This window comes from Colobus angolensis, unplaced genomic scaffold, assembly GCF_000951035.1.
Source record: "Colobus angolensis palliatus isolate OR3802 unplaced genomic scaffold, Cang.pa_1.0 Scaffold13, whole genome shotgun sequence".
NCBI lineage: Eukaryota > Metazoa > Chordata > Mammalia > Primates > Cercopithecidae > Colobus > Colobus angolensis.
Window position 1 is genome coordinate 16,998,113 of NW_012114252.1, and position 15,704 is coordinate 17,013,816.

The 15,704-nt window shown below is 40.3% G+C and overlaps 1 protein-coding gene across 1 annotated transcript in view; it reads right to left on the bottom strand.

Moving 5' to 3' along the window:
- Positions 1-232: 232 nt before the first annotated feature.
- EFNB2 (ephrin-B2) overlaps positions 233-15,704 on the bottom strand; it is a 45,276-nt gene continuing 29,804 nt past the window's right edge. Inside the window, exons 3-5 of the mRNA XM_011933867.1 lie at positions 6,280-6,372; positions 5,369-5,482; positions 233-3,917 (exon numbers count right to left, since the gene is read on the bottom strand). Of these exons, the coding sequence (XP_011789257.1) occupies positions 3,529-3,917; positions 5,369-5,482; positions 6,280-6,372 (596 nt within the window). The 3' untranslated portion in view covers positions 233-3,528. The remainder of the gene's footprint in view (positions 3,918-5,368; positions 5,483-6,279; positions 6,373-15,704) is intronic.

Consider the following 15,704-nt stretch of genomic DNA (forward strand, 5'->3'; position numbering starts at 1 on the left):
TGAGTTCGTGGTTTTATGGGGAATAATGAGCTCATGGCTCTTAGCAAAATTAGTATTTGTGTTATGTGCACATCCCGATTTGAAAAGTGGGCACACAGTGTCCATGGACAGAAGTCTCCGGATTACTGTAATTTTGGGGGAAATAGAGTAAAGGAAGGCAAATTAAAATAATAAACAAAAAAAGAAAGAAAAATGAAAAGAAAAGAAAAGAAGAGAAGTACTTTGAAGGCACTTTTTCCATAGGAAAAAAATATTTTATTTTTTTAAGAACAAATTCAGTTTGAAACAGATGTGGAATGTGACTTCACGGATTTCATTTTCGGGGGCTAACTGCAATGTGAAACTAAAGCAGATTTAAAACCTATGACAGGCTATTAAAATAAAACAAAGAAAGAAAAAAATATTTATAACTCAAGCATAATACTGTGTTACTTACAAATTGGACAACGAAATTTTAAATAAATATTCATGGTACATAATTACGGCACAAATATGCAGCAATTTGGCAACCTTTTATACCATTTTTTCCTCATTACAGTGCAAAGGGGAATGACACTGCCGTTAAACAAGCTGTAGCTAAATACATTGCAAAATTCAGATTTTATACAAAACATCTTGCTTAGACTTTATAAAAAACCAACATTGCTCTATGTACACAATCTGGGTAAGAAAAGCCATTTCTGTCTTGTTTTCATGTGTATTTTTATTAAAAAGGTGAATAAGGCTACTGTAACACCCCAAATCCATAGACAGTAAAATCTGAACCTATTTACAGCATCTTCACTTAAACATGATGGTGCAAATTCCAAAGTCGGGTGACCAGGGACGATCATACAAGCAAGGCATTTACAGTAACTTTCCAAAGCTAAACCAACTTCAAATAAAGGGACAGTTGGTAGATTGTCATATTCTGCACCAGACACAAAACAGACGCACAGAACACTTTTCAATTGGTTGCAGGGAACTCTTTTATCAATTCATCTGATTTTTCACAGTTTAGTACAGAACCAAAACGTAGCCAACTGATGATACATACATTTGATTTCATTAAAATCAGACTATTTCCCATTTTTCCCCTTCTTGCCCCTCTCCCCTATCCTAAAAGTAACTTCTGATGGCTTACAAGAAACTCTTGTACGAATGCACAGAAAGGAGAGGTTGGGGTGATGGAAAGAATTACATATGTACTGTGGCTGGTTACCACGGCAACCTTCCACAGAAATATGATATAGATATATATAATATATATTGTAGATATATATTATACATATATGTACACATGTATACCACACACCCACTCACACATACACACACACGCTTTGGACCAACATCATTTCCAGGTTCAGGAAACAGGGGATCATAATTTCCGTGACAACTCATTTTTGCAGGTACTCACTGGAGGTCTGAGAACCTTCAAATGCTGTCGCTACATTTTTTTCCCTTCCAATTCAGAAAGCAAAGTGTTACCATAGTAACAGGACTATGTTAAAGATGTCTATTTTGCATAGCACATAAAAAGTAGGTTTCCTGTTTACTCTTCTTGTTTCCCAGAAGGGAGGGGGTGCAGGGGAGGACAGGAGCAGGGAGCCAGAGCTAAATCGTCACCTGAAGCCCCCAGTGTGACCTGCTGGATTCTAGAGAACACTTCAGCCCGCAAGGCAAGGGAAAACCCAACGCAGAAAATAAATGCCGGAACATCTTGTCATTGTTAAATGTATGATGCAATCACATCGACTTCCTGGTGTGTGGGGCTTGTACTTCCTAGTCTACGGTTCCGTGAGATGCCTTTGGAGGACTTGGTTATTTTTGTATTTGCTCTCATTATTGTTCTTTTTGGAATGATGTTGTTTTTCCCAGAAAGTAACTGTCCAATTTGTTTTTTTAAGCACTGAGCATTGGGACCACTTAATTACCACAAATGAATTTCACATCTTCCGGTGTGTACTGTGTGCAACCTTAAAATATATATTAGTAAAAATCTTTCATTTTATATCCCTTGTGTTCTATAGACCTATTATAAATACGTCCTATCTTCCTTCTCCCCCTGGACATCATCATTTATTTCCGTCTTAAGGACCCTAAGAGGTTTGCCGTATGTGCTTCACCTTGACACAGAGCACCTGGCGCTGCAGCCTCCATCAGTACCGGCCCTGCAGCCCTGGCACCCAGACAGCACCGCCATAAACCAAAGTGTTGTAAGGCTCAATCCGGAGGGTAATGGGGACCCTGGGGGGAGGGGGATCTGACCTACCTTTTATAGATGAGAATTCTTTAATAACGACAATGATGATGGAATTACAGCCTGTGACCTTTGGCTTTTCAACTTTTAGGTCAGATTTGGCTCTCTGCTATTCTCCTAAATGCTTTCCCTGTGTTTAATAAAAATGTGATAAGTATAGCAGCTGAGTCTGCTTAAAAAATCATCCAAAGCAGACCGACTCTCCTACAGCTCGGAGCTGTGTATCTTATTGCCAGTACCACAACAGTCCTGCCCGAATATATCATCAGCGGCCTACTTTCTCCCTTCCCTCCAAGCCTGTTCCCTTCCCAACAAGACCCGTCTTTGTTCCCCGGAATGAAGAGGGGCTTTTCTTCCTGCACTTCGCTATTTGATAACAGCGAGCGCCTCCCCATACACTGGAATCCACTGTGTGTGCTGTCGTGTCTCCTACTTGCCTCTTCAATCTCAGCAAAACCAAAGTGCTGTGCTACCTAATTGCTTTTTTCTTTTCTCCTTTCCAACTTTCTCTTTCAGAGACAGCAGCAGTGAGCTGCAATTGCAGCCAGCCCTTTCCCCAGCCCCACCCGCTCCTACGAACTCCTAGCCTTCCTCGCAGACAGCCTAGCATCTGGCTAAAGGGCACCTTGTTAGCAAACACAATTTCTATGAACGGATTTACCCATGGACTGAAGCTGTTGTTGCCAAAGGCTGGAGGAGGGGACTCCAGACACGAGTGTTCCATTAGTGATACAGATGTGGAGTGGAGGTCTCAGATGAGGTGCTGCAGAGCCCTGGGTAACAGAACGAGTGAGAGACAGTGAGGACTAAACGCTAGAGATCTTTGCAAACCTTAACTAGCCCGAGGTCCGTATGACAAGTCCGGTATGCACTGCGGGGGAGATGCACCCCAGGCAGAAGCCGGCCCTTCCGGGCGTGGCGTCCTGGGGCACCTGCCAGGATGCTCACAGCCCTCTCATCCACAAACCACTGTCTTCCCTTGGCTTCCGCAGAGGCCTGAGTGACCGCAGCACATGGCTTTGAGGAGGAGACGTGGGACGCGGCACAGCAGTCCGAATGGGCGTCTTCTGCACAGTCTTCCAGCTTCCAGGGAGCGTGTGTGTTCACCAAGGCCGAATGCTACAAGACTAGGTAAGCTGTCCAGCGCCACGGGCTCTTCCGAAGAGTGTCCCTCTCCCCCGGTGCTGTGCTTCAGTCAGTTCTCCAGCACGCGGGCTCTCAAACCCTCAAGGGAGGCATCGGGACAGTAGGTGTCCTCTGGGAAAGCACAGGTACCGCCAGGGTCCCTCTCAGACCTTGTAGTATATGTTCGCCGGGCTCTGCGGGGGCATCTCCTGGACGATGTACACCGGGTGCCCGTAGTCCCCGCTGACCTTCTCGTAGTGAGGGCAGAAGACGCTGTCCGCAGTCCTTAGCGGGATGATAATGTCACTGGGCTCCGAGCCGTTGTTGTTGCCGCTGCGCTTGGGCGTGGCCAGCGTGCTGAGCGACAGCGTGGTCGTGTGCTGCGGCGAGTGCTTCCTGTGTCTCCTCCGGTACTTCAGCAAGAGGACCACCAGCGTGATGATGATGACGATGAAGATGATGCATCCTGAAGCAATCCCTGCGAATAAGGCCACTTCGGAACCGAGGATGTTGTTCCCCGAATGTCCGGCGCTGTTGCCGTCTGTGCTAGAACCTGCAGAGGCGGAGAGAGAAAAGGTCAGAGAGGGTTACTGCTGTGCCGGTGCTGATGGACTGCTTTTATGACCCTTAAACATGTGAAAAATAAGCCAGGCACTATTACTAACTAGAAGCTGGACTCTGCCTCGCCAATACCTCGTCTAAGAGCTCAGGCAAATGGAAATGAGAGGTATCTCTCTCTAGGGGGGACTTTCCTACCCTCCCAAGCCACAGGGTTTCCTTTGTATCCTTATCCAGCAAGAGCACAGACTGTCGGTGCCAGCCAGCCCTTGATCTTGCTTCATCTTCTAACCCGTGTTAGCCAGCCTGGGGCAGCCGCAGGGAAGAAAAAGGGAAGTGGCCAATTCTCCAGGTCAGCGGTGAGCGCTCATGTGGTATTGCTCTTCCGCCTCCTTTGAGAAAGCGTGTTTCATGCGAACCTTCAAAGGTCCTGCCTTCTAAAGAAGAGCCCGGCCTCCTGGCAGAACAGCTTGGGAACGCGGAAGGAGTGAGGGGGCCTGGGAAAATGTTCAGCTCGTAACTCGTCTGTATTATTTGATTTACACTTAAAATATATTTGGAAGGCAGCAGAAACTCTCACACTGAACAGACTGCCAGCCCAAATGGTAAGCACTAAAAAATTGCCTGGCATCATTATATTATCCATTTATCAGTTTGTCACAAGAATTTGACACATCTTGTCATTGAAAGTTAGAAATAACAACTTCCCTCCTTGACTCTTGGAAAGAGATGGAATACTGCTGCAGATGATTAAGTCGCACAACTACCAACCAAGCACACAGATCCCTAATACAAAACTGCTGATGTCTGCTCAACAGCTGCTCTATCAAACATTCATTAGCATGGCAACAAATACAAAGCTATTTGTTCCAAGACTGTTAAGAAAACGAAGGTCAATGACGGACAATTTTATCTGGTATTCTACGCTTTTGTCAGGGACCTGTTTAATATTTTCTTTTACATGGCAAATGTGAAACAAAATAACGATAACCACCTGAAAAAATACTACTATGCAATATTTAAAAATGTTACCATTTAAAATTTAGAAGAGGATCAATTAGGCCCTCTGTGGATTAGATATAATTAGAGGAGGGATTAGCACATTAATTACATATACATTAACATCAGCTTTAGGCTGGTGTTGACAACCAGCTTGATAAAATGTCAGCCAATGAAACCTCTGGCCTGACAGAGTAGTTCTAATAACTGGCACTTACAGCTCATGAATTCTACTCTTTTGAATGTATGACTTTCATTGGAATGAGTTATTTCGTTCTTATTGAAGTGTAATTAATAATGACTCACTGACAGCAAAGATTCCTGATCACTGTAACTACCAGCTAATCCTAACTGGTTAGAAGTCCTTAGACTCGACTCTACCTTTTAAGATACTACTAAGAATGTGGGACCCACAGAACTCCATACACACAGATCATGCTGTTATACCTGGATTTGGTTTTACAAAGGGACTTGTTGTCGAACTTCTTCCATTTGTACCAGCTTCTAGTTCTGGACGTCTTGTTGGATCTTTATTCCTGGTTGATCCAGCAGAACTTGCAGCTATATGAAAAACAAATGATTAATTACGGCACAGACATCTGACAATATCTAGCTTTAGGAGCTGCATATATATTTCAACAGGCATGAATAGCAATGAACATAAGAGTGTTTATGCAAAGTACTGTGAAATACAAGAATATAATTTTTCTTTTAAAACAAAATGGTTATACTAGTTATTTCAGAGGTTTAGATCGTGAGGCCATCTGTGGAAACTATAGGGATTCTTGCATTTGGCAGGCAAAGCATTGCAGATGACATTTCAATTTAACTGAGCAAGTTGATTGACTACTATACCAATTTTTAATTAGAAGAATAATTATTTCTTTCTGCACAATAGGTTATCTACACTGGAAAAGTCACAATGAACAAAACTTTTCTGTAGTCAAGATTCAGAAATGAGCAAAACTGCACAAGCTTTTAGTTTTCATTCTGGATATTTTGATTTTGAACCAAAGTGTTTTGCTTTTTAAAAAGAAATATCTATCTATCGTCTGTCTATCTATCTATCTATCTATCTATCTATCTATCTATCTATCTATCTATCTATCTATCTATCTATCTATCTATCTATGGCAATAGACATTCTACCTTGCTGACCTCAACTCATAGATAGATCTCCAATAAAAGCTTAGTACATTGACTTGAGGAAATCTGTCAGTGGCTCAAAGTGCAGAAGGGTTTGCTTTGAAAACTAAAGAGAAGAGCGAATGAAGGTGGGCGTCGGCAACATTAGCACCACACTAGCTGGGGGCTACACCAGGTCACAGTGGCGTCATGAAGCAGCAGATGGTCTTTACCTTGTCCAACTTTCATGAGGATCTTCATGGCTCTTGTCTGGCACACCCCTCCCTCCTGGTTATCCAGGCCCTCCAAAGACCCATTTGATGTAGCTGATTAAAAATAAAATGGACAAAACAAAAAAATAAAGAAAAATCAGGAAATCAATAAGCCAAGTTTACATGAACATGAAATGTCTGAAAACAATTTGAAAAATAAGAATTCACTCTTAGTCACAAGTTTTCTGAAAGTATGGGGATGCTGAAAGCCAAAAAGAAAAAGAAAAAGAAATAAAGAGAAATGGATATCGGAAACACTGCCGCATGTATGCTATCTGACTCCAAATTTATTTAGGCACTTTCTCCTTCCTTCACAAATGACTGATTTAATGTTAGTCTATAAATAAAAGGGATGGCATCTTTCAAAAAGTCTATGGACTCTTTTGGGGCCAAACTCAGAAGAGCAAAATAGTGAATGCAGCCATTTCCAAACGTGGTAATCATCCCCCCACACCTGCTTCCTCCACTGCAGATTTCCTGCTTCAAGAACAATTAGCCTGACGCTCTGTTTGTCAAGCATCCAAGTTCTGTAAACACTAGACCAGGAGCCTCCCACAACCCTTGTCTTCTTTCTTCAGCCTTATACATGCTTAAGAAGTATACCAGAATTCAGGTCTTCAAAATCTCCCTTTTCCTCCATCATTTTGTAAATCAGAAGAACACACGTGTTATTACTGCCAATGTCAACCTCAGTCAACCTCTTCAACCAAACTACGTGCTGCAGGAAAACTCTGGCTGAATAGAGGGTTCACACACATGCCCACCACTCATTCTGGGTCCGGTGCAGCCCTGGAGAGAAAGTGGGGACTTTTATCAGCCACTTGCTGGTGTTCACCAACTGAATTCCCTCTCCACCTCGGCAGTAAGGAGTGGAAGGAAGGACAGAATCATTTCACCATTTTCAGCATTTTCGTTTTCAACAGCCTATGCTCTACTTAAACACATCCTTGTTCTGTCTCTTTAGACCAGTGAGGTCTCTGAATAGCTTTGTAACTCAAGCTGTACAGAGATAGGCTGCCAGGTACTTTAATGAGAAACAGGCTTTGAATTACAGTTCAAGTTCCAGGAGAGAAAAGAAGGTGGAGAGAGCTAGATTTTTCATTCCCCTAAAGTTCAAGGGGCAAGGAGCAAAAGTGTTTCATATACATTTCTGCAATTTAAATCCACTTTCTACCTGATTATCAAAGTCTTGTAACATTGTACTTTGCAAGGGACTGAAAAAAGGATTGTTTTTCTGGTAAAAATAAATCCCAAAGACATTCTTCTAATGGGATTGTTTGTTTTCCAAACAGTGGGTCAGCAAACAAGTTCTATATGCATTTATAGTAGAAATAGGCATTCCATGGAAATTATATTAACTACAAAAATAAGGCACTTATTTACTTGTCTTTTGGTCTTGAATTAACTTTTACTTTCACTGTTTTCGTCAAAACAAAGGCTGCCACTTCTGTGCGTACACATCACTGTGCTTCTCTGAGTGCCTGCTTAAACTTTACAGTCTCACAATCGCATCTCATTCTTCTGTAACTATGGATAAATTATTGCTGGGAAACTGAGCAATAATTGCCATAATAATAATGGTCTTGGAAGGGTAGTAAGAAGCAGACGGTATCTGTTTGTAGATACAAACATTGTAGACTATTAAGAAACTGCTCAGCAGGCAGCTTAAAAACAAACCTAAAAATTTCATACACTTCTGTGAATCTAAAAAAAGTCTTTTTTTCAGTTCTTTTTTTTTTAATTATTTAATGTGACTATAAAAATTTTTTTTTATTGTACTTTAAGTTCTAGGGTACATGTGTACAATGTGGTTTGTTACATATGTATACATGTGCCATGTTGGTATGCTGCACCTGTTAATTCATCATTTACATTAGGTGTATCTCCTAATGCTATCCCTCCCCCAGCCCCCCACCCCATGACAGGCCCCAGTGTGATTTTTTTTCAGTTCTTCATTCTGCTCTTTCCCTTTTCCCTCTTCCAAATATGTGCCTAAATTTCAAAGTATCCTTTCCTCCCAAAGGCTTCAAACTATGAGTTTCTATGAGCAGACCCTATTTCTGGACCGTTTCAGAGCAGTGCTATAATCTTCAATTAACCGTTGAGAATTTTCCTGTTTGATTTTTCTAATAAGTTAGGATGTGTCTGCGTATAGAGAAAAGTGAAAAGCTGATGTCTCTATTTGGCTGATGGTTTAAAATGTTTGGTTTACTTAATTCAAGTGGAATCCCAATGTTTTTAAATGCACATGCACATAAATGAACCTACATGCAAAAGTGCACTCAAACTCAAAGTTAAATGACTTACTTTTTGTTGCTGAAAGTTTCAACACTAAGCTGAAAAAATGACATAATGAGATCTGAAGGGCAGTGCACAGAAAGAAAGGGGAGGAATATACATTTATTTATTTTAATCTTAAGGGGAAAAGACAGTCAAAGATTCAGATCCAAAAGAAAAACAATTAAATGCATATCAGGAAGAGAAAGACATGCACAGCAGAGCAGAGTTAATTGTGAATAGAATTGAGAGCTGCATCTGCAGAGGGAGAAACTACTGATGACTTCTACTTCGTCAAACTGGAAGCACAAGAGGTGAACATTATTTGACTTTTTGTCTTTCAATTTCTAGGTCAATGCCTTTTCTGAATATCAATGCTTTTGCGTGGAGCTCCCTAGGTTTACCCAAAATGGTGTCTTGACAACCACAAATGTAAAATCTCTAGAGTATTAAAATTCAATTGGAATCTATAATTTAACATCCACAGACTATCAGACAGTAGGAGGAAGGCTATGTTGCATAAGAATGAAACTGCTTTGCACCTTTAAGAGTGAAAACTTCTTTATTTCTTGGTTTAAAAAAAGTGTTGGAGGGAAGAGGGAAACTTTCAAGTCTTAGAGTTGGATAAGGAAAAATCTACAGATGCTGCTTTTGTAGGTTCTTCTGAAGCCCCAAGCTACTGCTTGTTTGGGGGAGGGTGCTTGCAGGGTGGTGAGCAAAAGTGGGCTGAACAGTCTGAGCGAGGACAGTTTTTCTGCTATATTCAGGATTTTGCTTCTTTTCCTTTTAAGTCAACTTGTGACCTGCAAAGGTTACTGAAAGATATTGAAAAATTCACTACTAACATTAAATTAACATCCCAAATGCTTGGTTGCTTATAAAGGGGCATTGAAAATACTGTTACACAATCCACCAGGGAAGATTTTTGCCATGAGTTAGAAATGATCTAAGTTGTCATGAATAACCCTGTTTTAACCCAGTTAGTACGCTGGTACTAACTGAAACTCCAGGAGGTAAACTTTACAAGTATAACATAATTCAAAATGACTTCAGTCTATTTTATACTTGATGTAAGTATAACTTCCCATAGTGAAAATCACCTTTCTTCTCCCCTGCTACATCCTCATCACGGAATGTAACTCTTATGCCAAGCTTCCAAACCCCCTCCTTGAACAGTGACACAGCTAAAAAAAAGTCTCCTAACCCAATTATACCTCCTTCCTGGCAGCGAACTCTGAAATAAAACCACAAGATTAATATTCTGATTTCTCCTGCAATAGTCACCAAGAAGTTTTGAAAGGCTTAGTGGCTGATTTTGAAAAATAGCAAGAAATTGCTAATGCTTGGAAATAAAAAAAATCTATTTCCATTTCAGGAGACAATTTTGCAATTATTTTCATTGCTCATTTGAATGTACCAGGAATTTTTAACTTAGAGAAAGAGTGAAAATAAATTGTTAGTTCATTATACTTAAGTTTTTCTTTGTATCTTTCTATCAGCATGATCTAATGCAGCCACAATCATAGTATTGCTAAATAGACGAAATCACATTTAATCATTCAGAGACAGAAAAAGTAACACTGTAACAACTAAGCTTTTGGTGCCCAGATAGTTTTTTTCCCTTGGCTCAGGAAAAAAACAGACTTTATAAATTTAAAAATTACCAGAAAAGTTTCTCTATCCAGTTGGAAAATAGGCTTAATAAACATACATGGGCATTTTACAGTCTGCTTTTAAAAGCTTTTGCTTCAGCGGTCTAATTGCATGTAGTAAGTATACAGACGTCACTACATTGTTCCCCCCAGGGCCTAATTTCCAGTGGGCAGAGATTAGTGCTCAGCAAACAAAGTTCCCCGAGTTCACATCGTCTAAAAGTTCCCTGAGTTCACATCGTCTAAAAGTTCCCTGAGTTCACATCGTCTAAAAGTTCAGGAGCACATCTGAAACCACACAGCCGCCATCTGCGGTTTGCCATCTATTTGCACCTACAGTTCTTAGTCACTGGGAAGAGTATACTGGTTATCTGAGTAGGAAAAAAAAGAGAACCAGTGAGTAACTATAAAGCAGACTCGAAGGGCAAGAATATTTCTGGCTGTGCTTTTTAGCCCATCCCCGCGAAGAGTAAGTAGTACTCCATTTTCACATGTCTTCATCTGATGTTCACTGCTCCGCTCCCAGGAGGCTAAGCTCCAGCCCCACATCTTGGCTGTGTTTAGTCCACCACATTGCTAAGAGTGTGCTAATCAGACGGACAATCAAACTTCTGGATTTGTGCCGATACATGGGTGTCACTGGCACAGAGATTCGAAACAGGGGAAGCACAAAAATATCCTACAGAATAATGGTATCACAGTTCTTACGGAAAGAATGAAGCACGAAGAAATATAAATCCTACGGAGGGTATTTCAAATTATTTTAAAATGTAGCGTATTTGTACGGGGCCGGGGTGGAGGAGAGGGCTGATGGACATTTGAAAGCAAGGACTTGTATCAACTCCATTGAAGAAGTCCACCAGAGAGACATAATAAGCATCCAGGGTCATGAAAACCACAGAGTTGTAAGAATAAAAATGATGCCCTTACATACAGCTGCACTGGACACAACTCACTCTCATGTGACCACGAAACAAGCAGCATTTTATGAACATTCTCTGTCAATATCTATGGGAGCTATTCTTTTCCAGCATGTTCTCACATGCTAGCCTTGCTAATTTGGATTTCTTAGGCTAGTCTTCCTACACATCAGTTTCTGTAAGCTCGACACAGACTTCTGAAGATCGGAAGACTGTTATCTTGGCAAACTGAGGAACTAAAAAAAGCATAATCCAGTAACAACATGGAAAGCAAAGCCGTGACTTTAAAATAAACATAAACACAACAACATACCAAACTATATTACTGTTTTCTTCTACCACAGGGCTATCAAATCTGAGTGTCCAAAAAAAAAAAAAAAAAGGTAAATTGAAAAATAAGAAGGCTGATTAAAAATAATAATAATTAATGTGAATATACAACCCAGGAAGCTAAGATTTATCTATTTAACACCCTGACATCAATTCAAACTAAGTACTCTAGAAACAAGAATTCAATTTCTGAAACTCAAATTAACGTAGTTGAATGCCTTGAGTTTCACAGTTATCTTTTAAGATGCTAACTTAGAAGAAAAGTTCTAAACACGGAAATGATAATGTTCACTGAATGCCAAAAATAAATGACTGTTTCTTTAAAGGTAATTAATAAAATCTTCTGAAACAGAAACATCTATTTAATTTGCCAAAAGGAAAACCACAATTTCATTCATTTTTTTCTAACTTCTTCCTTTTATGTGTTTTTCACTGTGACTTTAAAATGAGAAAAATGAGAAATATAATCATGTCTTTCCAAGGGCCTCATTATTCTTGTTTAGCTTAATATACTTAAGAAATTTCGGTGGCTCAAGCCTGTAATCCCAGCACTTTGGGAGGCCGAGACGGGCGGATCACAAGGTCAGAAGATCGAGACCATCCTGGCTAACACGGTGAAACCCCGTCTCTACTAAAAATACAAAAAAAAAACTAGCCGGGCGAGGTGGCGGCGCCTGTAGTCCCAGCTACTCGGGAGGCTGAGGCAGGAGAATGGCAGAGCTTGCAGTGAGCTGAGATCCGGCCACTGCACTCCAGCCCGGGCGACGAGACTCCGCCTCAAAAAAAAAAAAAAGAAATTCAGCATTACTTCAAATCACATAGCACTTCATCCTATAATACCAAATTTGCCTTATCTTAGAGCAAAAGTTTTATGTGGTATAAAATGGCCTCACTTGAAGAAAGAAAAACACAGAAGAATTTATTTTCAAAAAGAAAATTATATTTAGCAAAGTTAATTTAAACAAAACAAGCCCTCTCTCTACTTGAGAGACAGTTCTCACTGACATTTGATGAACTCTTTATTTTGAATGCAGGGAGCCACAGCCAAAACACTGTATAAACTATCAGTGATGTGTGAGCTTTTCACCCGTGAAAACGTTGTTCAATATGATAGGAAGAATCACTTGAATGAATACCACATTGCTATGGCTGTGTTTTGAAAATTTAAAGCAGTAAATCATGCATTAAGAAGTAATAACTGGCTTAGCTTCAGCGACTTTTCTATGCAACACAATTAATTAGTTTTCTGCACTAAACAATAATTTGGAAAAAGTAGATTCTAAAATTGAGTCACAATTTAGACCTCCCCTCCTGTTTGCCAGCGTTGAAATATAACTGAAGATGCTATCAAGTACAAATGGATGCTCTTAAAGAAAATGGTATAGTTTTATTTCCTTTCAAATATTCATGATGAACAATAATAGGATATTCTACCCAGAGTTCAGAAATAAGAGTGTTAAAAATGGAACAACTTTGAAGCAGTTTGGTAACTTGTTTTTGTTTATATGTGCACTTAAAAGGTTTTGATGATATATATTACTTAATTACTTCTACTTGGGAAGAGAAAGGATACCAGCATACAGAACTGAGTTTGCAGGTGCCATCATGCTATGTGAGGCTTGGACACTGAGGGAAGAGGTCAATCTACTGAGAGAACAGTCACAAAATAAAGCAATAAACACCATATCTAGAACAGGAGAAATTATATCACAGCTTTCGCATAAAGCCTTTTAACCATTAAAAACCGTATGAATGTCAAGTAACCATCAGTGAAGACATTCAGGGCCATAGGTATCTTTGACAATACAGACCTGGAAAGCTACTGGCTACAGATACTCAAAGTGAAAAGACGGAGGAGGAGCAGAAAGCAGTGATGGCTGGTGCACATATGTGCATGTCCACGTGTGTGCGTGCAAGCACGTGTACACATAGGGGGTATAGATTAAGAAAACATACCCTCCAGGCTCAGTGATGTACACTGACACTTTTCTGAGAAAGACCAGACAGTACTGGCAATAAACTTCACTTCCCCCAACCCCTGACTTTTTTTTATTTTGCTAGAGACATGTCTAACCACATAAGATTATTTATGGAGTTGTTTCCCCTCAAAATATTGCTTGGAACACCTTGGTGTCTTGGTTTTTAATAAATTCTGTTGAGGAAAAACATCACTTTCTAAGTCTAAGATCTTATTGTTAAAAGTTATGACGATTTACGCAGGTGGAATCTCTCAGTTAAGAAAACAAATTTCAAAATAAAAAATGAAAAAAAAAAGGCTTTTCTTCTAGTATAATTTAAGGGACTGTTTCTTATTGCCACAGTAATTCAGAAAAACTTAACATAGTGGGAACATGAGAGTCAATGGTAAAGAATAAATAACTTCACATGGACGAGCCAGCCTTAGACACACTTGAACACGTGTCTTGAGCTAGGGAATCCGGGGATGGCCAATGTGGAGAGTCATTCCTTGTCTAGAAGGCACACCTGAGCCCTCGGCCCATCCTGTGGAACATGGGCCGTACAGGGACTCGAGGTCCTAAGTTCTGGATTAAACGAAGGTTGCCAGGTGGAAGTCGTTAGCGGGATGGTTTTAAGTGGAAATGCTATAGATAACTACATGCTGTTTGCAAGCAGTTGCAGTTTTCCTGCCCAGCTCACTGCACAGGGCCATGTGGATATCTTGTCCAGCCCATTGCCACTGGACTCTCTCTCCTGTATATAAGCCCCCAATAAAACCCCATGTCTTGAAAGAAAAAAAAAGTCAGCCTTAATATGCTTAATATGGGCCAAAATCCACTAAGATAGAGGAATTGTGTTTTAAAAATAGGTGGCCAGATGGCCACTTCAATAGTAATGACTAAGCTCACATTTTTAAAGAAAAGAATAATGCAAGAGTTCTAAAGATAAAAACATAATTCCCTATTGTCTATATTAGCTATACTTAAGCATCCGATTTTTTAAAACGAAACTTCTCAGAGAAGGGACAGTGATAACATCTAACGAAAATATTCAGAACCACGAAGAAGCATGTGTTTGAGTGAATTATTTCCAGCACATAATCCAGTGCCTTACTCTCAAGATTTTGACAGTCTCGACCATTAAAATTTCCTTGCCAAAATATGAAAAGGTGGAGCTAGCAAAGGGTCTGAGTAAAAAGTTCATGGTGGGGAGGGTGCACATCCCACAACCCTCTAGCTCATTCTACTGTCACTAATTGCACGCAATGATATTAATGACCCAGTAAATTGCAAGACGAGTGGCACTGAAGTGGAAAACAGCCATCGGAGGCAGAGTTCATCTCTAGGCAGTGGGACTTCACCAGCCACCGAATTAATGTCTGCTGACAGTTTAGAATATAACACTGCAGAGGAGAAAACGCACCACTCTCATGGCATCACAGCTTAGATGGACATGTTGTTTGCTTTGATCATTTAGAGACCAGCAGTAACCCCAATCAGGTGCCCCTGTCTAAATTTGCCCTATACATGAACCTTATTCCGTCCAGGGGACATGTTCTATACTCTAAGAATCCAGAGCAACTTTCCATGTTTGTTTCATCTCCTGTTTAACATCAGGAACAACAAAACGGGCTACTTCACCAATGCAAAAAGCCACTTGCAAAGAAGAACTGTCACCCAGACTGGCTCCTCTGTAATGAGATCAATTACCCTCCAGCTTGAAGGTCTGCCAATCCATCAGTCCGTCTATCCAGCCAGCCAGCCAGTCAACAAAACTGTTGCACTTGTACTTGGCTAAGGCAATTTGAAGTCTCATACCACCTCTACTTGTATGTTTGAGAGATTTTTATTTTTAATAACTATATTATGTAGCAATTTTCTACTGAGGGGCTCAAAGTACTTGCTAACACAAAAACACAAAACAGTATAGACTTATCGAAAAAATGGAATTAAGAGTATGTCTAAAAAAAAAAGAAAATTCATAAGAGCTAACAAATCGCCATCATAACCACCTTTTCCCCATGGCCTGCCTTTCCTAGTACCCTGTAGGATTTTTAGTTGAACTTTGGGGGCAGATGATTGCAAGCTGGTTATATGTTACACAATATATGACAAAGCGTCAGTACCAAAATGTCTGATACAAGCAGAGAGTCCATCCTTTATAGTTCATGAGCTTCTCTGCTGTTGCTATGTATGCAACATGTGTGTACATATACTCTGCTGTCTCTGCATATGTGTTATGTATGCTT